Source organism: Bradysia coprophila, unplaced genomic scaffold (assembly GCF_014529535.1).
Source record: "Bradysia coprophila strain Holo2 unplaced genomic scaffold, BU_Bcop_v1 contig_232, whole genome shotgun sequence".
NCBI lineage: Eukaryota > Metazoa > Arthropoda > Insecta > Diptera > Sciaridae > Bradysia > Bradysia coprophila.
The window spans coordinates 16,439,243-16,466,398 of record NW_023503493.1 but is presented as its reverse complement, the minus strand read 5'-3'; the positions used below and the strand labels follow the sequence as shown (position 1 = coordinate 16,466,398).

Below are 27,156 nucleotides of genomic sequence, written 5' to 3'. Positions count from 1 at the left end.
GTTTGTTTGACATTTAGATTCCATTAATTACATTTTCCATTTCAGTCGTAGATTTTCTTCGTCCTGGGCTTGCTTAAAAAGAAGCTTTTTCGTATAAAATTTCTATATTTTTTTTTGTTTTAATTCGCAGCCGTTCTCGGTTCGGTTTTAAAGGGAGATATCCATTAATCAGTTTCAAAGTCGACAGAGAAAGTTAGTTAAATAAAGAGTTTGCAGTTGCGAAACGAAAACCGGGAAATGTTACTTGAATATAAAGATTTACTTGCAATTATAGTCGGTGGTTCAACATTGAAGGGGTGCCACAATTTAAATGTCTTTTCCGAGTTTTTAGTGGTTCATTTCGGTGGAGCGACATAATACATGCTCCGTGTGTAATGTGTATGTGTGTTGTGAGGTGATAAATTTAATGCTACACCATCGCATTACAAAATATATTCTAAAAGCTTTTTAAATTTAATTATTGGTAAAGTGCACTACTGCATTAATGCCTAAATGAACGCAAGCACTTGATCACAAGGAACTTTATCTGGAAGCAATTTATTATATTAGAACTTTGGGCACTGTTCAATTATTATAAATTCCAAACTACAAAAGATTTTGTTTGAAATTTCGATCACAAAAGGTTTTTGTAATTGTAATTAAGTATAAATTTCCTCAGGACATACGAGTCATTTTAGTTACTAAAATTCAACATATTTTTCATATGTGCGGTCTCATATACCTCATTTTCTTCCCTCGATAGGCCATGAGAAAATTGCGTTTTGTTGACGATTGGTCGAATGACGTTTCCAGTTAGAAAGTTGGGGAAAAATAGAGATTCCTCATGTCACTTTGTTTATGTTTTGAGAGATGGTATGGTGAATTGATGCTTTTTGTTTCGTGGAGAGAAACAGTAAATGACACCTCTCACATTTGAAAAACGTTGTGTTCACCTCTCTCATTGGAATTTCCTATTTTATCCCCTCGCATTGGTAAACAAATAACTATAGGAGACATAGGTTGATATGCTACTATTCAGTAGACGTTAAAGCTTTTACTTTACTAGTGAGGTAATATGGCCATTCCCTCACTAGTGAAGACCCTTTCCCTCGCTCGTAAAGTAAAACGCCATACTGCACACGTGAATGAATTTGATATCTCGTATCACGATGAGTAAAAGTACCTCAGCCTGACGTTCTCAGCTACTGTTACTCATCCGGATACGAGACATCAAATTCCTTCACTGGCACAGTAATCTACTATTATATTTATAGTTCAGTGCAAGTTGTGTAATTTTGTTTGGTGATACATTCTGATATTTCTTAACACAATCAGTAGTCAGAAGAAATCAATGATCTGTAGGGGCCATTCACAAATTACGCACGCTCTTAAGGGTGGAGGTGGGGTTTGACAAAAGAGTACGCTTCATACATTTTTGAAATTTTCTCCATACATTTTCGCGTGAAAGGGGGGAGGGGGGTCTGAAATTTCGAATTTGGTGCGTGCGTAATTTGTGAATGGCCCCTGTATGTCTAATAGACCTGAACTAAGGTTTATCAGAATGTATCACCTTGCGTGTAAACTTCATTAAATGAGTCCATAACCTAAGGTGGTTTGACATAATTTGTAACTTTATTTCGTCTAAAATTGGAAATAAAAAACTTCATAAAAAATCTTTCGAGTACGTTGACTTACCCACATATTTGACATCGTAAGGAATACAAGACAGATAGCGAATAGGGCTGGCAAGGATGGTATTTTTGGAAAAGTGCGGTCTCAGGCTATGAGATATAGTAGCAACTGAAGTTCTACTCAGCAGTGGATGAGCTAGACATGACCAGAAAGCCTCCCGATGGTGAAAAAATCAGTGAAAGTTGTCCACATTCACATCGTAAAAATGATAAATTTCTTGTTAGTTCATATAATTGTTCGGTAGACCAGAGACAACCAGTACATAGCAATTAATTTAATTTTTAGTCCTACTTTCCATACATTTCCATTAAAAATTCGCAGGAATGTGGGCATAAGAAAGTTTTTTAAGATTTTTTGAAAAAATTGAAACCCCCCCAAATTTTTTATATGTTAAATGGAATGTGCTGGCCTTCATTTTAAGCCAATAAAATGAAAAATCGAAATTGACAAAACCATAAAATTGGACTTTGATGCCACACCCTGAGACACAGCTACAACCTTTCGACCCGACGATACTTTTATTAGAATCGTCTGTCAATTCTCTATAAACTACCATTAGATCAAAACCGGTCGGGTCGTTTCATTTCGGGGAAAAATTTTCTTAGAGTCACTCCGAGCCGGAGAGGTCGCTTTAGTGTCCGATTCAAAAAAAAATCACCTTGTAGTCCGAGTAGGTCACATTATCTACTTTTAGTTTCCAGCATTTTAGTTGACGAGCCCACGATTTTAAGAATAGCGTCATCCACGGTATCAAAAATGAGGAATGAGCGCTGAATAGTGCTCCTGATATTATAACAAAATCAATAATAACGAAAGTAAAATATTTTGCAACAACACCAGAAAGTTAAAAACAATAGAAGTAATAGACGTAGTTGTTCACGTATGTAATCAGTACCTATACAAGTAAATTGTTCCCTCAAGATTTCGTTTCAATTTTGCTGTATCACTCGAAATGGGGAATTTCCACCTTTCGTTTAACTTAAAACATTGTTACTGTACGCTACGACGCGGCGTAATAGAATACTTCGACCAGCATGTTCCGAAACAACTTTCTAATTCAATATGAAATGTTTCTTTGAAAAGTTGCAAAGAAAAACGATATTCGATACCAAGCACGATAACGACTTTAAGCTAAATTCAGTAATTAATGGAATCTCAAAATTGGAGATGCCATTTGTTCAGTAACTCAAAGGAAAAGTTCAACGCAAGCTCTTATATCAATAATAATGAGGTAATTAATGAAAAGTTCATTAGTGTAAGTTTACTTTACTGTGTATGCACTGTGCACTGCACGTTTTGTTACGAAAGATTGTTTTTTTTCCTTTAAGTTGAAAGCTGTCTATAAATGAAGTGAAGAAGATGTGACAACAATGGGGATAGAATAACGTTGACATTTTCGTTGCGGTACCTAAAGTTTACTTAAAATAATTTTCTTTGTACTAGTTTCGGTTGTCAAGCTCCAGGAAACTTTAATGTATACGTTGAGGAGCTTTGTGTATGTAAAAAACACCAATTAATGAGCACGATGCGACACTTTCTGATTGCATTCGTTAATATTTAAACGATGGACTACTGCTAAAAGCAAATTCTCATTTCGCTATCAAATTGAACCTGAAAAAAAAATGATTTTCCACTGGAAATAGGAACTTACCTGACATTTTCCTTGAATACACATGTCTAAACTGCCGGTACGGCATCTCGTACCATCTTGAACTCGATTCAATAGTTGAACGATAACAATTGGCTCCTCGTCTAGACCAAGGGAATCTCTGTCGTCGCTATCATCTGGCAAATGGGCTGGTCGACCTCTATAAATATTCATTAACGTATCAATTTCAGCTGAATTGTGTAATTGTGGTTAAAGTGGATTGTTTTCTTCTCCACTTGATTTTCTTTATATTATCTTCGTTGCCTTACTAGTAGTAATAAAATCAGAAATAAAATGTTAAATGAAGAAAGTCTATTACATAAATTGATATAACAACCGTATGGCATTCAGATAGATGTTCTTTGGGGTGATGTTGTGTGTTACATATATAGTGTGTTGTATATTGGTACAACAAACAATATGAAAGGAATAGCAATAGTGCTCTTAATTTTCAATGAAGATATGTATACTGAACTAATGGTATATGGTGTGGTATGTGCGTTGACTTAATTAAAATGAATTTATTCTAATTTTAATTTATTGTTGTTTACCGGGAATACGATAAACATGGTAATAAAAGCGTGCTGGAATTAATTTATTGGACTGAGTTTTGCTAATGGAGTACGGACAAATTAATCAACAAATCAACCATCGCATAATAGTAAAAAATCTGTTAAATGAAGATGTTGAGGGCATTCAGTTTTTAATGGCGTTTGTTGAATGAATGGAAAGTTGATTTCCTCAATTACATTTAATGTTGTCGCTTGCTTCTTCAAATTACCACTCCGTTAAGGATTCCTATTGGCTTCCACAGACTTAAAATTTTAACCAATCCTATTCGCTTAAGAGTGAATTCGCCAAAACTTTGAACAGTCGGGATTCAAGCGGGCGGCGATCTGATTGAGGTATGTCTCAAACAGGGACTTAAATAAGGATTTTTTTCGGTTTAGCCACATCTTGTCAGGGCCCATGTTTTTTGCTCTGAAGGGGCCAAATCTAATTTTCATAAATCTGTCTATTATTCGTGAATATTAGACTGACCCACCAGAATTTTTTCAAATAGACAGATTTTCATAAATCGCACTTTTCGGGTCCTAGGTAAGAATTTTTTTAATACTGACTTATGATGATACAAAAAGAGTAAACTGCACAACTCTTAAAGTATAAATGAATCTCTGATTCGAGCCAATAATTATTTAGGTATATAAAAACATTAAAAGGAAAAATGCGACGCAAGCGAAATTTTTAAATTTCTTGGTTCGTGCAGCCTACAGGCAATCATCTGACCAGAAGTAGTTATAATTCATCGGGTTATTTATTACATCGACTGCGAAGTACTTTATTATGCTATAGATGTGTAATTATGGCACGAGACCGCAGGCCGTGTGTCATAAAACACATCGCGACTCGTGATCGTGAGCCTAATCAAGTACTTCAAACGGTTTCGCCATAAATACATAGTGAAATTGCTGTGGTGGCAAATGTCGACGGCAGTGTCGCCACTTTGAGGGGCACTGTCGCCAATTGCCTACACACTTGTTCCTTACTTTAGTCCCTGGTCTCAAATGAATCGTCGTTCAATTCTAAGAATATCGTTTAACAACTATTTGCCCGAAAAAATTTTGTTGGGCTGTCATGGTCCTTAGTAAATTTTTCTCGGAAGTGGTCACGAAAATCGTTTTTTATCAATTACTCCAACATGCGTGATGTGAATAATGTCAAATTGTGCCCTGAATATTATTGACCAACAAACGCCTATGTTCGGCCCACCCAGCCGCCGCAACAAGTGAAAAACCTCGAAAAAACCGGAGTTTTGTAGCTTACTTTAAGCTCTATCCATTGACGCCCCACTTGACCATACCAACTGTCCCAGATACAAATGGAGTTGATTTTTCACAATGTATCTCAAACCATCAAATTTTGGAAAATCATCGAACTCTAAAGTTCCCCAAATAACGTTTTTTCGAGTGAATATTGTTATTTATAGGTTTTCGAGATAGTAAAACTAAATTGATACAGCCAGAAGATGTCTCATAGATTTTTTTTGTAGAGGACAGACTGACGAAACGAACCAAAATTCTAAAATTTTACTTCATCAATTATTTGAAAATAGTAAATCGACCTCAAAATTGTTTTCCTGTTTAGTTTCTGTTTCACCAACTCACATATCTAAAAAAATGCAGTTCTCAATATAAGATAAAAGTGGATATAGTGCCTGGATGCAATGTATCGAGAAATTCCAATTTCTGTAATTCACGTATTTTGGTTAGACTGAATTGATATAATAGGAAGATCCTTTATCGGGTAGATCAGGAAAACAATTTTGAGGTCGATTTACTATTTTCAAATAATTGATGAAGTAAAATTTTAGAATTTCGGTTCGTTTCGTCTGTCCTCTACAAAAAAGTTTTATGAGACATCTTCAGGCTGTATCAAGTTAGTTTTACTGACTATTATCTCATAAAGCTATAAATAATAAAATTCGCTCGAAAAAAACGTTATTTCGGGAACTTTAAAGTTCGATGATTCTCCAAAATTTGATGGGTTGAGACACATTGTGGACAATTAACTCCATTTCTATCTGGGACAGTTGGTATAGATAGAGCTTAACGTAAGCTTCAAAACTCCGGGTTAGAACTTCCTGATACTAACTTTCCCAGTCGCCCAGAGCCCTTCAAAACTTTCGGTTTTTTCGGGGTTTTTCACTTGTTGCGGCGGGTGGGTGGGCCGAACATAAGCGTTTGTTGGTCAATAATATTCAGCTCATTGACCTTCATAAACGTGCACAATTTGACATTATTCACATCTCGCATGTTGGAGTAATTGATATAAAACAATTTTCGCGACCACTTCGGAGAAAAACTTTCTAAGAACCATGACAGCCCAACAAAATTTTTTCGGGAAAAAAGTTGTTCCACGATTATCAGAATTGAACCACGATTCATTTGAGCCATAGCTCGATTGGATCGCCGTCGGCTTGAATCCCGATTACATATAAGCTGTTCGAAGTTTTGGCGAATTGACTCTTAAGAAGCGAGTTTTATGGTAAAAAAAATGAGGTCAAAATAGATATTGTAATGGCAAAGTGTAAGATAGAGCATGTTCACTTTGGTTGATGGGGAATATTCAGAATAAAGTATTTCAATTTCAGTTGCATGAAAAGAAGAACCTAGGCCAATAAAGCACTCACGATTATGTTGCTATTGATTATAAAACTTCTAGCTTACCAAAAAAAATCTTGCGTAGCTTTCAATTAGTGGTAATGTAATGATTATTGTGGATCGTAAAAACTTTGTATAACGACCCACGTATCAACATTCAGAGAATTCATTTAATTTCTCCCAACAAACTATTCCAAACTATTCCAATAACCATTTTCCACACCACACACACAGAGCACTACGATAGTACTCTGCTGTAACGCATCATCATATAAATTCTATTACCCGAGTACATTTCATTTGCCCAAACGATGAGAAATAACAATTACTCAACAACAATTTATTCTCCTCTGTAAATACATACCTGCACGTCAGAGCACATGGCTCTGAATAGTCGTAATGTGTCGTCCACTTATACAACTGGCCATCGTAAGGAACTTCGTCGAACGCAGCACATTGGGCGGCTCGAAAGTCTTGTGATTCTGGGCACGCCTGAAATTAATTAACTGGGTAAGACAATGGAACGATAAAATTTACATATTCCCAATGGAACATTAGTCTCGATGAGATCAATGGATGTGAATTGGATATGTGTGTAAGTACATCAAGAATATAACACGAAACATTAAGTCTCAAAGGACAGATAGAAAAAGGGCATTGTTCTGTGTATTGCACTTATTTCGAATGATAAAATAATTTTGTTGATGACTTCGATCATCGGTGACCGCTCAATCAAATATTTAATCAAAAATTTTGTTGTTCGATAAATATCAAAAGTGAAATTCTACCCGAGAAACGTACCTGCATATTACAAATCTTATGTCGAACTGGTTCGCCACGACAACCGTTCGGAGCACGACATCGACGCAACTGTTGTGCTACACCACCATCACAAGAACGAGAACATGTCGACCACTCCGACCATGATGACCATCCAATGTTTTTGACACGTTTCTATTCGATATTATAATTATAATTTGAAAATATTTGAAAGGAGTTTCAACCTTACCTCTAATTCATTTTCCAAATCACTTTCTGTCGGCCACACACCATCTATTGTTTTATTCGCACCATGATGATCACTGACTACGGTTGATATCAAGTAAGTTGAAACACTCTGCGTGAGACATGACAAAAAAAAATGATTTGATTTTCATTGAAAAATTTCTGCGAAAATTAGCTAAATGAATGCGACGGTAAATTCGATTAATAATTTTTTCTTCAATTGCAAATCAATTGAAAATTTTAATAATTATTTTTAATTAGAAAATGTTTAACTTTCCAGACGCCTACAAAATTCAATTTTATTCCCATCCCCCCCGCGAAAATATTATATTACCGCTTCACATTTTCATCCCCCCAACCCAATTAAAAGGAAATTCTGCAGAAAAAAAACGTCGTCTTCGAAAAGTGTATGGTTCTCAGACGATTAAATTGAAACTTCGAGTAGAGCAGTGAGAAAAAATTAAGTTAATTAAAAAAATAATTGGCTTAAAAATGTCAAGAATTTTAGCGTTCCTTCAAATTGAATTATTTACTTAACAACAACAACAAAAAAATGTTCTGTCGCTAGTCATTATACACAGCTTTTAACATTATTATAAGAGCAGAGGACATAGGAAAATGTTTAAGTAGATAAAAGATTAAAAAAGGTTCATATGTTTAGAAGTTCGTCGGGCAACGAAAGCTAAAGTTGTAACGTTGTAAGCATAAGGGGTTAATCAAGTGAATCATACTTTGGTGTTGAAAAGACGTGATTGCTCTACAGTTATAGTAGTTAAAGGAATTCTATCCATTTGTTCATTAAATGAAACCAAAAGTATGACGTTGAATCGGGAAATTATTTTTAGCGGCATAATGTCCAAAGTTAGCGTGAAAAATAGTCTTCTTTCATCGCGTATTTCGGAATTTATTTAAAGTTCAATGTTATTTTTGGCATTAATTTGGCGATTTGAGCGCTTGTAATCGCTAAAAGGAATACCAGAGATTATTTCAAGTAAATTAAATACTTTCAAAAAAAAATTAAATTTGACAAACAATTTTTGCATTTTTCACTCCTAGGATCGCTTATCGAAATGCCCATGTTCGTTTTATGACTTTCTCAGGTCCTCGAGCCAATCAGCTAGTTTCGTATAATATTTTTTGCATTTAACAAAAAAAAAAATTCTGAATTTACCTCCTTAAAATTTGGGCCCTGGAGGTTGCATTAAAAATTTGGACTGGAAAAAATTCACAAAATTCATGCAAAATCACAGTTGTTAGAATCTGTGAGTCTACAAAGACAAAAATATGGGATTTAAAAAGTAATTTTTTCGGGATTAGATTTCGCCAGAAATTGAAAAAATGTGATTCCATCAGGGATTAAAAGTAGGTCTAAACAATAATATTGTGGATTGAATGATGATACTACTGCTTATTATTTTCCGTTTATAATTTGATTGTCTTGAAATCACACTTTTGAGTTAATTGAGTTCGAACACGATTTACGAGCAAGATACGGTTTTGTGAGAAGAACTAATTTGGTCTTAAAATGTTGCAATGGGACTACCGATGGATTATTCTGCCTTACGATACCAGGCTCAGAATAAAAATTTTAAGTCGGTTTGTAAAGATACTACCAGATTCAATAAATCATTAAATCAATGTAAACATTACAAAGATAGTATAGATAAAGAGAAATTCTAGATCAAAATTGGCAGAAGGGCAAATTTTAGCCGCGAACTATCCCCATTACCACAGGAAACCAGACATTTTTGAATTTAAATGGTTAAATACTTATAAAAAATGGTGAGAAAACTTCAGAAGAAAATAAAAATGAAGATCATGAAAAATTATTGACGTTTGAAGTGACGATCTTGTCATCTGGCAATTTGAATTTTAATCCCAATTTTGATCCCACGAGGAATTAGTTTCTTTGAAACAATGGTTCACAATAATCCACGTTGGGATTAAGAACAAATTGCAGCAGTGGTAAGATCGTAGACTGAAGTGCAAGAGGTCCCAGGTTCAAATCTCGTCAGGTAAATAAAAAAATAATTTCTGTTTAATAAAAACATTTCTCATTCCAGATTCACAAAAAAGCTTCTTCTCATATCAGACGTATAGATAAAAAATATAATATCACAATATCCGTAAAAATCGTTTTTTAAATTTCTTTTTCTGAAGTAAAAGTAGGAAGGGTTAGATCAGATTAAAATGAGTAAACTAGTAAACAAGCGTCAAACGTCAGGGCCTAAAAGATTAAAATTTAATTCCTCTAGGGATTACTCATTTGGGGATAAGTTCAAATAATCCCTGGGGGGATTAAATTTAAATTCTAAAAAAGATTCGGTCGCGTACTGTAAATCCCAAAAAGATTTAGATCTAGGTCCATATTTTTATCTGTGTAGAATCTGTTAATCCCACATTGACCAACACTTTGGGAAAATATTTACAACTTCGCTTCATTGCGTGTTCGATTCACTATAGATATATCGGTGCAACCTCAACTGTTACGGAAGTTGTGTCACGACCCTCAACTGTGTCACTTATTCTTCAGTCGATATTGGGAGTGGATGTAATTCTTTTCAATGAAAGTATACTCTATAGGTGTTGGGCAACGCTGCAAGGATGACAGCACCGACTCAACGACGAGATTGCCAGATGGCAACAAAAAGTAGTTGAGTGACAGTTGAGAGATTTTTTGTTCTTTACATTTCGCCGGCCGACCGTTTAAGTTGATGATTCAATAGTTAACCAGTATTCGGAATTAAATTTAAATTTAAAAGTCGACACAAGTCGCATTAGCATTAGATTAAGTTTCGTGAGTGAAAATAAAAGCGAAAGTCGTGTGTGTGATTCTGTTTAGCGACGGAATTTCCGAAATAGCCGAAAGGTAAATAAATAATTTGTTCAACTGCCATGTGCGCAACTGAGTAAATGTTCCGATGGATTTGTAGGCCTAATTTCGTCATCGACACAGAATACGTTCATGCTGGGTCGTAGCTTTAAGTTTAGCAGAGCGGTATAGAGCGTAAGGATTTTCTTTAGTATTATTTGACCGCTGGTAATTTGAGGTTATGTTATTTAGGATCCGGATGTACACACACACTCGGTCTTTGTAATTTGAATTGTTTGAGCATACGCAGAGGATACAAGATGTAAGAAAATTGTATTAGTGGATTAGATTAACTCGTTACTCAACTTTCATTGTTTATTTTATAGAATTTTGAAGTGTTATAGACAGTAACACGAGCGACAATAAAATTAAAGGAAAACGCAAACTACCGTCTATTCACTGGTCAAAACCAACTCCTTTGCGGGTGCACGCGTGAAACGAATTTTTCACATTCTTCAAAATTATCTTTACTGGTCATGGTCGAAGCATAACCTTCAAGTCACGTCAAGCTATCAGTGGATCGTGCTGCTATCATTTATCAACACTTTGGTACAAATCGAGTCGAAAATGTCATCCAAAAAGGGAGCTATTCCTAAACTACGTTCGAATCAGCCATTTAAGAGATTACCAAGACTTGCCCGAACTCCTCCACCGATAGCCAGCCCAACACCAACAACACAGAAAGCTGCCGAGACTACAAATCCAACGAACGTCTCCGTTTATTTGTGTCAATTGTGTGGAATCATAGATGAATTTCGGAAGATCTGCTGCGACAGTTGTTCGCTATGGTATCATTTCACATGTGCGAATGTAACCGAGGATGTCATGTTGCAAGAAAGTTGGACGTGTGATAATTGTAGAAACAGGAGGAAGTCAGTGGTTCCTGAAGGCACTTTGGTCGATATCAATTTCGGAAATCCATCTGGGCAATCGACTTTACAGACACCCATGGCGACCACAACTGGCGACCTCAACTTACAGCCACCTCAAACAACAGCTGTCGAAGTGGTAACGGCCACGAGTGAAAACAACAAGTCCCGTAAAGCTCGGTCAACAACGTCCTCAATGAGTCGTAGAGCATTGCTGGCTCTACAACGTTTAGAAGAGGAACGAGATTTGCGTGAGAGACGTGAAAGTGAAGCATTACAAGCTCAGCATAGGCGAGATCAGGAGTATATGCGACAACGATATGCGATCATAGAAGACGATGCAATGTCAAACCTAAGCTACGATGATCAAGAATTGGAGCAACAAAAGTTGGAATCCGTTCGTCAATGGGCCGAAGGAATCATAGCTACTAGTGAACCTCAGCACGGTGAAAGGCAATTCAACGACCTCGTCACAGAATTTCCAGTTAGTGGTTTAATTAAACTTGGAATGGGCGACCAAATGACTGACCAACCAGTCGGGGCAATTGGTGGAATCGACGTGAATAAAACAAATAGCAACGTTGAAGTAATAGCCTCAGGTCAAACCAACAATTTACCCGCTTGGCTAACAAATCCGAAAACATCCGTAAACCCATTAACACACCCGAATGACCAGCAGCCATTGGGTACTAGTCAACCGCAGTCAATCGGTGCTAGTCAATCTCAGTTATTTGGAACAAGTCAACAGCAGCCATTCGGTACTAGTCAACCGCAGTCATTCGGTGCTAGTCAATCTCAGCTACTGGGAACCAGTCAACCCCAGCCATTGGGTACTAGTCAACCGCAGTCATTCGGTGCTAGTCAATCTCAGTTATTTGGAACCAGTCAACAGCAACCATTGGGTGCTAGTCAACCGCAGTCATTCGGTGCTAGTCAATCTCAGCTACTGGGAACCAGTCAACCCCAGCCATTGGGTACTAGTCAACCGCAGTCATTCGGTGCTAGTCAATCTCAGTTATTTGGAACCAGTCAACAGCAACCATTGGGTGCTAGTCAACCGCAGTCATTCGGTGCTAGTCAATCTCAGCTACTGGGAACCAGTCAACCCCAGCCATTGGGTACTAGTCAACCGCAGTTATTCGGTGCTAGTCAATCTCAGTTATTTGGAACCACTCAACAGCAGCCATTGGGTTCTAGTCAACCGCAGTCATTCGGTGCTAGTCAATCTCAGTTATTTGGAACCAGTCAACAGCAACCATTGGGTGCTAGTCAACCGCAGTCATTCGGTGCTAGTCAATCTCAGCTACTGGGAACCAGTCAACCCCAGCCATTGGGTACTAGTCAACCGCAGTCATTCGGTGCTAGTCAATCTCAGTTATTTGGAACCACTCAACAGCAGCCATTGGGTTCTAGTCAACCGCAGTCATTCGGTGCTAGTCAATTTCAGTTATTCGGAACCAGTCAACAGCAGCCATTGGGTGCTAGTCAACCGCAGTCACTCGGTGCTAGTCAATCTCAGCTACTGGGAACCAGTCAACCCCAGCCATTAGGTGCTAGTCAACCGCAGTCATTCGGTGCTAGCCAATCTCAGATACCTGGCATCAGTCAATCCCGGCCATTGAGTGCTAGTCAAATCCAGTCATTCGGTGCAAACCAATCTCATTTAATTGGAATTAATCAACCGCCGTTATTCGGCGTCAGTCAACCATCGCCGTTGAACACAAGTCAAGTGTTTGGTAGTGGTCAGCCGTCAAACAACGTCAATCAATCGGCGGGTTACGGTCATCCATATGACATTCATCAACAACAATCAACGATGAATAGTAGCAGCTACATTCCAGTTGGTCATGTGTCTCAAATGAATCAACCAATGAACTCATCATATGTCATGAATCAAGGTGTTAACCATGGAAACACATCAGCAATTATTCCGGCAAGATTGACTGTAGAGCAAATTGCAGCTCGCCACGTTATGCCTAGAGACCTTCCTTGTTTTGGCGGAGATCCATTGGAATGGCAAGCGTTCATTAGTGCATATGACAATGCCAATGAGACATGTGGATTCACTGACAGCGAGAACTTGGGTCGGTTGAAGAAGTGCTTAAAAGGAAAAGCGTACGATCTCGTAAAAAGCCGATTGTTCCATAAGGACTCAGTGACCGGAGTTATTCACACGTTGAGGATGATGTATGGAAGACCGGAGCAAGTCATAGATGCAACCATCAAAGACGTTCAAAAGCTAACACCACCGAGAGAAGACGATCTATCGAGTTTGATAAAGTATGCGATTGCGGTTCAAAATATGAGCGCTACGATTATAAGTTTTCAAGCGATAGAACATCTGCGAAATCCGACATTAATCAACTCGATCGTAGACAAGCTTCCTACGCAACATAAATTGAATTGGGCTTTTTACATACAAACGGTTGGAGACGTTCACATTGGCCATTTAGGAGAATGGCTGTATCGAATAGCTGATGTAGCCAGTTATGTTGTCCGGAACACTAGCAAATCGGATAAATCACAAGACAACAACAAGAAGAAAGCCGATGCAACGAAACCTAATCCATTCCTCAACACGCAAGTGGAAAATACGCCGACCAAAGGTACTCCGAGTCACAATACCACAAAAAGCGAAGGAAAAAGAAGTTGTCCAGCGTGCAGTAGCAATAAATGTGTCAAATTGGCACAGTGTAAAAAATTCAAAGACGCAAACCGTGAAGAGAGATGGAAAATTGTGAAGAAAGGCAAGATATGTGGTCGATGTTTTGGGTTTCACAAGTACTATCACTGTCAGTCCGAGCAAAAATGTTCAATTGAAGGCTGCACAGCCAATCATCATTATTTGCTACACAAGCACGAACACGATACATCATCGGAAACTAAACCAATCGAGTCAACTGACGCTGCAGAAACTCAGAAGAATACGTGTAATTCTCAACGATCGAAATCCAGCCAAAGAATCGATAAATTTCGCATTGTACCGGTGATGTTACATTACAAAAACAAATCGGTTCGTGACTATGCGTATATGGATGACGGTTCTAATATGACTACTATGGAAGACAGTCTAGCAGATGAACTGGGATTAACAGGTTCAGTGAAAGAATTGTGCGTAGACTGGGCGTTTGGACAAACACACTCAGTTGTCAACTCAAGGATTGTTGCTGTTAAAATATCCGGATACTACGACAACGCACCTCGTTTCAATATGACGAACATTCGTACGGTGGAAAATTTGCACCTTCCAACTCAGTCATTAACAACGAGCTGGATTGCACAATATCCACACTTTAAGAGCGTTCCGATTGCCACATACGAGTCAGCAAAACCCAGATTGCTCATTGGATTGCAGTATTCAAGGTTGATTACGTCATTGGAAACGATCGAAGGAAAAGAAGATGAGCCAATTGTTTGCAGAACCCGACTAGGATGGGTCGTTCAAGGGCCAACATACGAAATGGATAAACCACTAAATAGTCAAAGGCTTAGCATCAACATGTGCGTTTGCCAGTCGAACGATAACGAGCTACACCAGTTAGTGAAAGATTATTTTACCCTCGAACATTTGGGCATCAAAATTCCAAATAATCGACTGGAATCGAAGGATTTGCAACGAGCAAGAAGAATTCTTGATTCAACCACAGTCAAGAAAGGAAATCGATATGAATCCGGGTTGCTTTGGAAACAAGATAACGCACAACTTCCTGACAGTTATGGTATGGCATTGAAGCGGTTTATTTGCCTGGAAGCAAAGATGGAGAAAGATCCACAACTAAAATTGAACTTGCATAACCAAATCAAACAATTTGTCAAGAAGGGCTACATTCGGAAATTGTCGAAGGAAGAGGTGAAGCTATGCGAATATCCAGTTTGGTACTTGCCGACTTTCCCAGTATTCAATCCGAAGAAACCAGAAAAGGTGCGTTTGGTGTGGGATGGTGCCGCTAAGGTCCAAAACACGTCGCTAAATTCAAATTTATTGGTTGGACCAGATGAACTTGTTCCGCTACCCGAGTTACTTCGCCGCTTCCGAGAACGTAAAATTGGCATCATTGGAGACATCGAAGAGATGTACCATCAGATAAAAGTGCCAGAAAGCGATCAACACGTACAGCGATTCCTATGGAGAGACGATCCGTCACAAGAGCCCGACGTCTATGTTATGATGGTCATGACATTTGGGTCAAAATGTTCTCCAAGCACAGCGCAATACGTGAAGAATAAAAACGCTAAAGAATTCGAAGAAAAGTTTCCACGAGCAGCCGAGGCTATTATACAAAATCACTATGTCGACGACATGATTGACTGCACCGATTCGGTGGACGAAGCGGAAACATTAATTAAAGACGTAAAGATGATTCATCAAGCCGGTGGTTTCAACATTCGAAAATTCAATTCAAATTCGAAGAAGCTATTGGAAAGAATAGGTGAAAATGCAACGACGCAAAACAAAGATCTCAACATTGGCGCCGAGCTCAACAAAGAACGTGTGTTAGGCATGTTTTGGGACACTACAAACGATGCATTCACGTATTCACTCAGATTCACGAAAATCAACGGAAAAATGATGTCTGGCGAATATTGTCCTACAAAGCGGGAAGTCCTACGAATATTGATGTCAGTGTTTGACCCGATTGGACTGATCTCAAATGTTCTCGTTTACGGTAAAATTCTACTGCAAGAGATCTGGCGAAGTCAGATCGAGTGGGACGACAGGCTTACCGAATCGCTTCATCACAAATGGGTTAGTTGGATACGAGCTTTACCAAACGTTGAAAAGTTACAAATTCCCCGGTGGTACTCAACTAAATTGGCACCAGAAGTTCAGAAATCCATTCAATTGCATACATTCGTTGACGCTAGTGTTGAAGCGTGCGCAGCGGCAACATATTTACGGATCGAAACTCAGGATGGAGTAGATTGTTGCCTAGTAAGTGCAAAAACGAAAGTTGCCCCAACGAAGCAATTGACTGTTCCACGACTCGAGCTGCAAGCAGCTGTAATTGGATCGCGATTAGCTGAAAACGTAAATAAGAGTCTAACGGTGAACATCGAAAAACATTTTTATTGGACGGATTCGCAAACGGTAATGGCTTGGATCAATTCAGAATCGAGACGATACAGCCAATTCGTTTCATTTCGTGTTGGGGAGATATTGGAATCTACAGATTTGGCTCAATGGCGTTGGGTACCAACAAAGCATAATGTAGCTGATGAAGCTACGAAATCAAAATTGGTTCCGAATTTGAACGCCAATGCCAGGTGGTTCAAAGCTCCGCCGTTCTTGTACAACGAAGAGAACAGCTGGATCAATGGTATCGACAAATTCACGACTGAAGAGGAACTCCGACCGTGTTTCGTTTTGTCGATTCGAGAAATTCACCAAGAACGACTTATTGATCTGGATAGATTTTCGCAATGGAATCGACTGGTGCGTACGCAGGCCTATGTTCTCCGATTTATTGAAAACACGAGACGAACCAAGTATAGTCGCATAGTTGGTGTTTTGACCCAAGAAGAATTATGTGAAGCAGAAAATCATCTATTTCGAAGAGCCCAACGAGACGTTTTTCTGGACGAAATTCTCATTCTGAAACGAAACGAGTCTGCAGAAACACCAGAAGAGTTTGAACCATCGAGCGAACTTCGAAGGTTTTCGCCGTATTTGGATGAACAAAACGTTTTGCGAATGAAAGGAAGAATAGACGCCGCACAATCAGTTACACAAGATACAAAGCGGCCAATAATACTTCCTCGTCGTCATCGAGTCACTCAACTGTTGGTCGATTCGTATCACAAGCGATACAAACACATCAATCATCACACAGCTATCAATGAAATTAGACAAAAATTCGTCATTCCTGCGTTACGAGTTGTGATGAAAGGTGTCAGAACTATGTGCCAGAAATGCAAAAATGCATCAGCAATGCCGAGGATACCAGAGATGGCCGGATTACCTTTTGCCAGACTTGCCATAAATACACGGCCATTCACATTTACTGGAGTCGATTATTTCGGGCCATATTCTGTTAAAGTCAATCGCAGTATCGTTCCGAAGTACGGAGTCCTGTTCACATGTTTAACCACAAGGGCAATTCATTTGGAAGTGGCAGACTCTCTTAACACGAATAGTTGCATCGATGCCATTATACGATTTTCCGCACGAAAGGGACAGACCCGAGAATTCTTCAGTGATAATGGAACCAATTTCCATGGAACGGATAATGAACTGAAGAAGGAATTTGATAAATTGGACAAAGACGCCATTCAACAACGATTTACGTCGTCTGAACAGAAGTGGACGTTCAACCCGCCTACAGCCAGTCACATGGGCGGTGCTTGGGAACGGCTGATTCGAATTGTTAAGAGTTGTTTGATGCAAATGCTAACAACAAAGACTCCGAGTTACGAAATGTTGGTTACATTGATGGCAGAGGTCGAGAATATAGTCAATTCGCGACCCCTAACATATGTTTCGCTGGAATCAGATGAAGACGAAGCATTAACGCCCAACCATTTTTTGTTTGGATCATCCAACGCATTGAAGCCAATTGGAGATACCACACCGAGAGATCTTAACCGAAACGATTGGCGGGCACTTCAAGAGATGACTAAGCATTTTTGGCATCGGTTCGTGTTAGAATATCTACCAGATCTAACAAAGCGCACAAAGTGGTTCAAAGCTGTAGAGCCGATTAAAGTGGGCGATGTCGTCCTCAACATTGATGAACGCAATCCGAGAAATGAATGGCCGAAAGGAATAGTAGAGGAGGTCATCGTCGCCAAAGATGGATGCATTCGGCAGGTAATGGTGCGATTCGAAAAGAAAACACTGCGAAGACCGGTGTCCAAGTTGGCCATCATGGAGATCTCGCCGCCCAACGAAGAGCAGAAAGTTAACCTGAACCATATGGGGTCAGTTAACGGGGGGAAGGATGTTGGGCAACGCTGCAAGGATGACAGCACCGACTCAACGACGAGATTGCCAGATGGCAACAAAAAGTAGTTGAGTGACAGTTGAGAGATTTTTTGTTCTTTACATTTCGCCGGCCGACCGTTTAAGTTGATGATTCAATAGTTAACCAGTATTCGGAATTAAATTTAAATTTAAAAGTCGACACAAGTCGCATTAGCATTAGATTAAGTTTCGTGAGTGAAAATAAAAGCGAAAGTCGTGTGTGTGATTCTGTTTAGCGACGGAATTTCCGAAATAGCCGAAAGGTAAATAAATAATTTGTTCAACTGCCATGTGCGCAACTGAGTAAATGTTCCGATGGATTTGTAGGCCTAATTTCGTCATCGACACAGAATACGTTCATGCTGGGTCGTAGCTTTAAGTTTAGCAGAGCGGTATAGAGCGTAAGGATTTTCTTTAGTATTATTTGACCGCTGGTAATTTGAGGTTATGTTATTTAGGATCCGGATGTACACACACACTCGGTCTTTGTAATTTGAATTGTTTGAGCATACGCAGAGGATACAAGATGTAAGAAAATTGTATTAGTGGATTAGATTAACTCGTTACTCAACTTTCATTGTTTATTTTATAGAATTTTGAAGTGTTATAGACAGTAACACGAGCGACAATAAAATTAAAGGAAAACGCAAACTACCGTCTATTCACTGGTCAAAACCAACTCCTTTGCGGGTGCACGCGTGAAACGAATTTTTCACAATAGGTATGGTCTAATGTCAAAATTTTTATGGAGCGGAGGAAATAGTAGGCATGGGCGATAATGAAAATGATTATCGATAATTATCAATTATCGATAATTATCGACTTTTTTTATCGAAAATTATCAAAAAAATATCGATAATCGATAATTATTGATATTTTGATAATTATCAAGATATCGATAATTCGATATATCGATATTTCGGTCCGAAAATCCGATATTTATCGATATATTCCGATATATCGGTATATTATCATGAATTTTCAGATAAATATCTAAATATCGATTTTTTGATAATTATCGAATTTCGATATTTTGATAATTATCGATAATTATTAAATTATCGATAACGATATGATTAATCGATTATCGATAATTTCTTTCGATTGATATTATCGATAATTTTGAACGCCTCCCATCTCTAGGAAATAGCGATTTCGTATAAACAAACTCACCTCTCAATGAAAAAAATCATTGAAAGGTGAGTTTGTTTATATGAAATCGTTATTTCCTCCGGATTGTATGGAAAGACCATACCTGGTTTGTACTTTCATTGATTCTTCTGATATACACTATACGGTCGCTTGTCATGAACGTTATATTATTGTCAGTCTAATTTGGATTCGCTGATAATGACAACGCAAACCACCAGCTGCAACGAATGCAATGGATCAGTTGAATCCTTAATACATATACTTTAAACTTTATATCAACAATACATGAAAAATTCAATATAAGTGGGAAAACTGTTAACAAATGTTCATTCTTTCCGCTTGTGTCATTAGTTTGTATATCAACAATTCTGGAAATTTTCTCCGTTTTTCAATGAATGAAAATTTAAAATAATTGCTTCTGTGAAAATGAGCTCCAAATAGCCACATAGTCACGAGAATTACAAAATAACAGCATCGTTCTGTCACAGACATGGATTGACAAGAGAAAAGCAACGAGACCGGAGGAAAATGTTTATAAAGCAGGTATAATGACCGGAAACGACGATACAAATTGTTCTACTTTGTGTAAATGTTTTTTTTAATTACCAATGGCGATTTGTTCTCATTCTTTTCAAAATGTTTTTCGTTTGACCACGCTTTTTAAAGGCAGCAAAATGTTACCTGCGTATTCATATAAAATCAATTTCGTCATTTCATTTTACAATTAATTGGGGATCAAATCATAGTTACTATAGGAATACCAGTGTATGTCAGTGTTGCTAAGAAATGGCGTTTATGTGGAAATCGATATCAATTTATAATTTAACATCACAAATGTTTGAATAAACTTGGTCAAAAAAAAAACAATTTTTATAAAGGAGTGTGTGGAATATGAACGAACAAGGGTAGCTTATATAATACCAGAATAACATTCACAGAATTGCAGATATAATTGACATATTCCATTATTGTTCCATAGAAATGCTTGGGCTTATGCATAATTCATAAGATCTACGATGGTTATATAATCTACAATGTTTTTGATGGCGCCGTGCAATTTTAAAAATTCATAAACTCATTTGAATTTGAAGTGAAGGTTTAATCAATCAAAAATTATTTATAGAATGTTTCTCTCTAGCTCCAGTGATGCTATGAGGGTATATCCGAACGATACAAAATAACGAAAGTGCTGAAGGAAAGGCGAATTTAATATTTATTTTCGGTTTAAAGTATTTCCGTTTGACTTCCGGTAACAATGACGTAACCACTCTCCGACGAGAGTACGAAGATACATAATATATTTTCAAGGTTTTTTTTAGTTTCAGGTATTCACCTTACTATAATAAATAAATTGAAAATGGGAGAAGAGAGATGGGTTATGCTTTCAATGCATTAACATCCATCACCGGCATTAGTGTACAATATACACTAAATTTTCTTGCATAATGTGTTCTGAAGCTATAACCTTTTAATGTAAAAAAAACCATCACGTATACTAAGACAGATAGTACTAACTTACTGACGCGAATTATGTTTCGCAGAAGTGGATGTTTAGCGTTAATCAAAGACAATGCAATGAGCGCACGCTACCTATTAGTCTGTATATATAAAGTCACCTTTACATGGGGGCAATCTCCCCCGATGCAACAGTAAACTCGACGCCACTGGGCAAATGTCGTTTAATAGAATTAAGAAATGTTTTGAAAACAGAGATGGGTTTTTAGTGATTCGGATATTAACACCAAAATAGCTGTTCAAATAGCAGAACCATGAGTGACAGAATTTAAGCTGTCATTTACAAACGCGCACGTTTTCTTCTGATCCCACTTCCCCCTGATGAGCGTGCGAACTTTTTGAATAAGCGTCATCCACTGTATGATAATTTTTCATGAAAATATTGAGATGAACTCACCACATAAATAATAATATGCCGTAGATCCATTTTCATCTGTTAAATGTTAGCACCATTTTTTATCTGAAAATAAAAAAACGTTTTTTTAGTAAATATGAGCCACAATAGTAGACAATAGTTCATATCTGACACTATAGCATAGAATGGGAATGAGTTGAATTGACTGACATATGCGTCTCGCCTCATTTGTTTTCTTAAAAAAACAAGTTAGTCTTCAATGGGAGTCTAGACTGTTTCCCTAGAACGTGAATTTCATAATTCAAGGTGACGAGTATTTTTTATGGTCTGTTCTTACGTGCAAGGTCGAGGTGTTCGTGTTGAATAACATACAAAAAGTAAGATATTTCTTGAGATTTTCGGTGATGAATGTATTTTTATCATCTCTCATTTATCTAACGGACATGGTAGCCTGCCATCTACAAATGGAGGCAGTAGCAGCATTAAACTGAAAATTGTACTCAATCTATAAAAGTAAAAAAACCATTTTTTTAAATTGTGTCAAAGCTTCATACATCCATCAAGACTTCAACATTATTTCAAACTTTTAATATCATAACCCAACAGCATGCATCTAAAAAAAAAAAACGAAAAGTTGCTAAAGCCGAGAAGCAACAAAATAAATGGTAAAACATATATTTGTTTCAGTACTTAAAACTACAGCAGAAAAAAGAACACCACTGAGACCGCCGACTATGCGAGACAAATTTTTGTCTCTTCGTTTACGAGTTTTTAGTTAAATTCATCACCACATGAATCTCCCCACCGAAGCGAAAATATATACATGGTGTCAGTGTAATCTAACTTGTCAACATTCATTTCCAAATTGTCTAGACTAAAATATTATCTCGACGAAGCAACTCCTGTAGCAATTTGTTTGTTTCTCTTTTTTTTTTTAAGAAAAAACTCCTAATAAAATATTACTGAACTTTCATCTGAAGTACAGGCACCACTTTGATGTATATAATACCATATTAATCTCACATTCAGGTTCACATTTTATTCTTTACATTTCGTTAGGCAGTGAGGTTTTATTTTCCTTAGCTATGGTATGTTCAAATTAAGTTCTAGGCTTTCTAAAAGAAAGTTTTTGTTTGATAAAATGTATGGAAAGCGCTTCGGTTAATAAATTGGAAAGATGATAACATTGCTTCCGTGGTGTTAAATGATGTTTGTCGCCATGTTTTATGATGGTTCTCTCACGATTTATTTATGCAACCGCTAAATTCACGTAATTTTTTTTGCTAAGTCATGTGCGCTGACCACACTACTTAGGTAAGTTAGAGCGAGAAAATATAGACGTGGTAGGCAGTATGAAACAGCATACATTGGATGCTGCTACGTAATTCATTCATTCGGAAACACTTTTGTTATACTCGAAGATTCCCAAGCATATTTTTGAGCATTTTGCTTAGGTAACTGATTTTCGGCACACGTAGTTGTAAACCTGTAGATATACATACTCTACACTTGGGAGTTTGCTTTTATCACAAAACTGTTACTTCATGTAATGAATTACTTGCGCTACTATTTCTGGATCCTCTGACCATGTCAGAGGTGGGTTAAAAAAATCGGTAAACTTTAACAGGAGATCAAACATGAATAATGAACTAAGTAATAGTACATTACTATACCAGTGAAGTAATTTGATATTCGCCATACTTTACACGTGAAATAATTTGATATCTCGTATCCAGATGAGTAAAAGTATCCGAGGGCTTTAGCCCGAGGTACTTTTACTCATCGTGATTACTGGTATAGTGATGTACTATTACCAATCTATTGAAAATACTCAAATCAAAAGAAGTAACAGATTCGACAATCCTATTGGAAATAAGCTTACAGTCTGTGATATTTTCTCTATTCTTTAATTAAATTTCAATTTAATGAACAAAAACGCGTGTATACTGTGTATTTACAAAGGTTAAAAATCCTTGTTACTGCTGCGGAAAAGTGACAAGACATGATAATGAGAAACCCTTCACTTTTTATTCATCATTTTTGCTTGCCAGTTTTGTTTTTGTGTTGACTTCACATTTCACACCTATACATCTAGTACCCATATTGTATACCTTCGCCCGAACCAGTTTTAACAGAAAAAAAATTAATTTTAAAAACTCCTCAAAAATATTTTTTTCATTATTTTTCATGTATGCGAAACAAAATTATCTTTCGGTGCAGGGATAAAATGTGAAAAAGCTTAAAATGTAAAACATCTCATCTCATCATATTCGTTATACGGACGAGAAAAAAAATAGAAGGAAATTATCCCGAGGACATTCCACATAATTTCATAATAAACCAGGTGTCGGTGCGACGTTTCCGACTACACGTACCAACATACACATATAATATTAAGTGTATAATACCATCGTATGTAAAATGATCTTTTGATGGGTTTAACTTTGGTGTAAAAGGTTATGGTAGAGGAAATAAAAATAATAAGAGAGAAAATCTTCCACCATATCAGATGGGGATTTTTTTTAGTGCTTTAAGCTTAAGCTCTAGCACATAAATTTCTAAGCTTTCACGAATCTTATAACGAAGTATAGACGCAAAAGTATTTAAGCATTTAGTGGAAAGTTGGAGAATTTAAAAGATATGAACGAGCATTTTGTTGCGCTATGGATATAAGTACACCCTGTGGGGTATTTTTTTTTTCTTATCAAAAGTAAAATTCCATGTGTATACTAATGCTCAAAGTTTCGTGAAAAAAGTTCGAAAAGATGAATTAGGATGCCTTAAATTTGAAATAATTTATAATGACTGCCATTTCTTGACCATTTTATGTTTGGCTTCTTCAAATAAAGCAATTACGAATGAATTAAGTCGGAAAAATAATTTTTCATTTTCATAAATATTTTATTCGGTAAAGTAATTTGTAAGCGAACGAAAAATAAAACCGTTCACAACCTAATGTAATTGACCATTCACCATAATTTCCAAAGTCAAGTTCATCATAAATGATTACACCGCAACACCGTCAAAATCGAACACGAACGAAAATAATAAATCATTTCGATGTGAAGTGTTCAAATAACACGCTTTTTATTAACATATTTACGGATCTTGTGTCTGATAATTAATACCAATTATTCACATGCAGATTGTTCTATGCTGATGGAAACATTAAAATAATTTTGTTTTATTAAAATAGCGCCGTCATAGTCTAGCTGCTGAATCACTTAGGTTTTTCATTGTTAACAAAAAGATTGCTTTTTTCGGCTGATGCATTGTATTTTACGATACAAAACACTACAAGGACCTAATTTCGTACCTTTCGATAACTATGTATACGACCGACAATTAAGTCAAATTCGAAAAACATTTTACACTGTTCGTGTTTGCCTCCTGCTGTTAGACAGCATGCAGTTTTACATTCCGTTTAAAATGCAGTAATGATCTGATGATACGTGTTAAATTATTACACAATCAGTTGGACATTCAAGAAAGATTAATTTACGGACAATAACAAATTTTCTCTTATGTTATGCACGTAGCCACTTCAAAATCTGCAATTATCTGTATAAATATCTAAATTAGGTCATTAATTTCAACGCACAACCTCAACGAACTTATCGTAGAGAGTTAGCAAGAGAAATCGACAAAAGGTGAGGAAGGAGGATACGTGAATTATTTTTCATGGCGCTGACGTGAACGTGTTGAATTGAGGCGAAGCAGAGCTCAATAAAAAAACGACAACATGACTACATTTTGTCAGGCTATGGCTAAAAACTTCCCACACGTCACATTTCTCCCCAGTAGCTATTTTTCCAACAATTGTCTTGTTTTCCGGGAAAGATGAGAAAAATGTGAAACAGAGACGAAAGTCAAGATAGACTGGTTGGCAGCACATCGAGTGCTCAATATATCCATTTAGGCAGGAGTTACGAACGATGAACGACGTGATGTACAAAAACGTTTTACATTTGATGAAAATAAATATTTGAGAGCTCAAAATGAATATCAAGGCACCGCTGGCATCTGATGTTTTTAATCACTTCATTTGCACAAATCAAAAATCTCAAGGAATATCTTCTTTAAGAAATAAAAAAACAGTTAAACGGTTGTGTGCTTGACAATTAAAACAAACAAAAAACTTTAAAAGAAATGAAAATTGAGAGACATTGGATGTTGGAAAGTTTTCTGTTTTCTTTCTAGTGTTTGCTATTTATTCTTCTTCTTTTTTTTTGTTAAAGAATATTCTACTCATTTATTATAACTGTCTTGCATAAAACACAAAAAAAAGCTATGAGACACCAGATGCAAATCTATAAAAATAGTTACTTTTTAAAATGGAAACGAAAATAAAATTTATTTTCCAAGCTCTAAATGGTTCGTTCGAATCTAATACGACAACCATGTCGAAAACTAAATCCAGTAGTTTTAGATTATGGAAACTTTCTCTAAAAAGATAAAACTTTTCCATGCATTTTATACCTAACCCCATTTCGGTAATAATAAAACATTACACATCAAACATGGCATATAAAACAAAAGTAAATCGATTTGTTCGACAAGTTTTCTACACACTCCTTTTTGGATGCAAAGTCACCAAAAATTGCTATCTCAATCTCTTACTTTTTTATGTCAACCAAAAACTACAATAAAATAAGTTCAAACGTTGGCGGAAACTTTTACGTTTGTTTGCCAAAAAGATTTTCTCAATTTGCCAATAAAAATACACATTATCAATAACCAGAACATGAACTTTCGTTGAATTGGAGTTATTTATTGAAAATTTTTCGAAAATGTTGTTAAGATTCTGGGTGTAATAAAAATGGATGTTGAGTGGTTTTGAGGTTACAATAAATATATGTGCGGAATGAATGACTATAGTTTCAACAGTTCAAAAACCAGCCTAGCATTTATAATTCGATTGTTTTTAGTTCGGATTAAAAGGTCATAAAAGTCAGAAATCAAATGATGTTCGTACGAATTTAATTTCTATCACAACCATCAAGACTTAGATCATAAATCAAATTTAGCTATTAATCATTTCGTGCATACCAATCGATGTAATAGGATTAAATTAAACAAACCTCCAAATCGAAAATAAACATATGAAATCAGATGTTCCACACATGCTTCTTGCTTAGTTTTATTAACTACATAGATTTCTCATTTAATTCGAAAAGCTATAAAATTAAAATAAGAAATGGGAATGTTAAGGCAAATTATTCCTTATAGTGGGAAAATGACGTCTTTCTGGAAGGATTGTAGGCGACTTTTGGTTGGAGCTTCTGACTCGTAAGTATATTTGAGTAGATAGCAGGTAGGTGCAGGCTCTCGAAGAGCAATGTAAACCGTTCAGTACCTTCGTATCATTTTTACTGTCGAATCTATTGCTTCATTTGATCTAAGTATTTTCAGGATATTGATCTCAAATCTAGTACTTAAATTTTTTGAACATGATTTTTGCTAAATAAGAACGCAGAAGCAGAATGTCGTTTATTTTTGTCATCGTTATATCGATAACAGATGAATAGCCTTTTCTAACAGAATAATTGCCAGACACCTTCAAGACATATTCGAGAATTATTTATATAAATTTGTTTATTAGTAACTGGAAGGCAGTGCCGGATTGGCTCTAAAAAGCCCTTCGGGCATTGTATGAAGAAATTTTTTAAAAAGCCCTTCGTTGCCTTTTATCCGTGCAAAAATTAAAAGGCCCTTCGGGAATCGAGCGAACGCCCATAGGGCCAGTCCGGCACTGCTGGAAGGTATTTATAAAAAAAATTCCAAGACGAAAACGTGACTTTCGTTTTTATCCTGAGTTATGTAAATTATTTTACTTGCTGAAGACATAGAAAAAATTGAAATGAATTAAGGAAATAACTGTTATTTAAACATATTTAGCGAGTAAGAATCTTTTACTTCATTAGATTTAACAAAATGTTTAGGACCA

General features: G+C 36.7%; 1 protein-coding gene and 1 long non-coding RNA gene across 7 annotated transcripts in view; one reads left to right on the top strand and one right to left on the bottom strand.

Annotated features, from left to right (window-relative positions):
• LOC119076979 (ADAMTS-like protein 1) overlaps positions 1 to 27,156 on the bottom strand; it is a 96,863-nt gene that overhangs the window by 35,073 nt on the left and 34,634 nt on the right. For all 6 annotated transcript variants that reach the window (XM_037184077.1, XM_037184081.1, XM_037184075.1 and 3 more), the window contains exons 2-6: positions 21,252 to 21,314; positions 7,490 to 7,597; positions 7,282 to 7,434; positions 6,845 to 6,972; positions 3,323 to 3,479 (exon numbers count right to left, since the gene is read on the bottom strand). In XM_037184077.1, coding sequence (XP_037039972.1) covers positions 3,323 to 3,479; positions 6,845 to 6,972; positions 7,282 to 7,434; positions 7,490 to 7,597; positions 21,252 to 21,287 — 582 coding nt within the window. In that variant the 5' untranslated portion in view covers positions 21,288 to 21,314. The remainder of the gene's footprint in view (positions 1 to 3,322; positions 3,480 to 6,844; positions 6,973 to 7,281; positions 7,435 to 7,489; positions 7,598 to 21,251; positions 21,315 to 27,156) is intronic.
• Positions 9,786 to 26,109, top strand: LOC119076997. Its single transcript, XR_005087729.1, has 3 exons — positions 9,786 to 9,863; positions 15,149 to 15,152; positions 26,097 to 26,109. It is a non-coding gene; the product is annotated as an uncharacterized LOC119076997 (long non-coding RNA).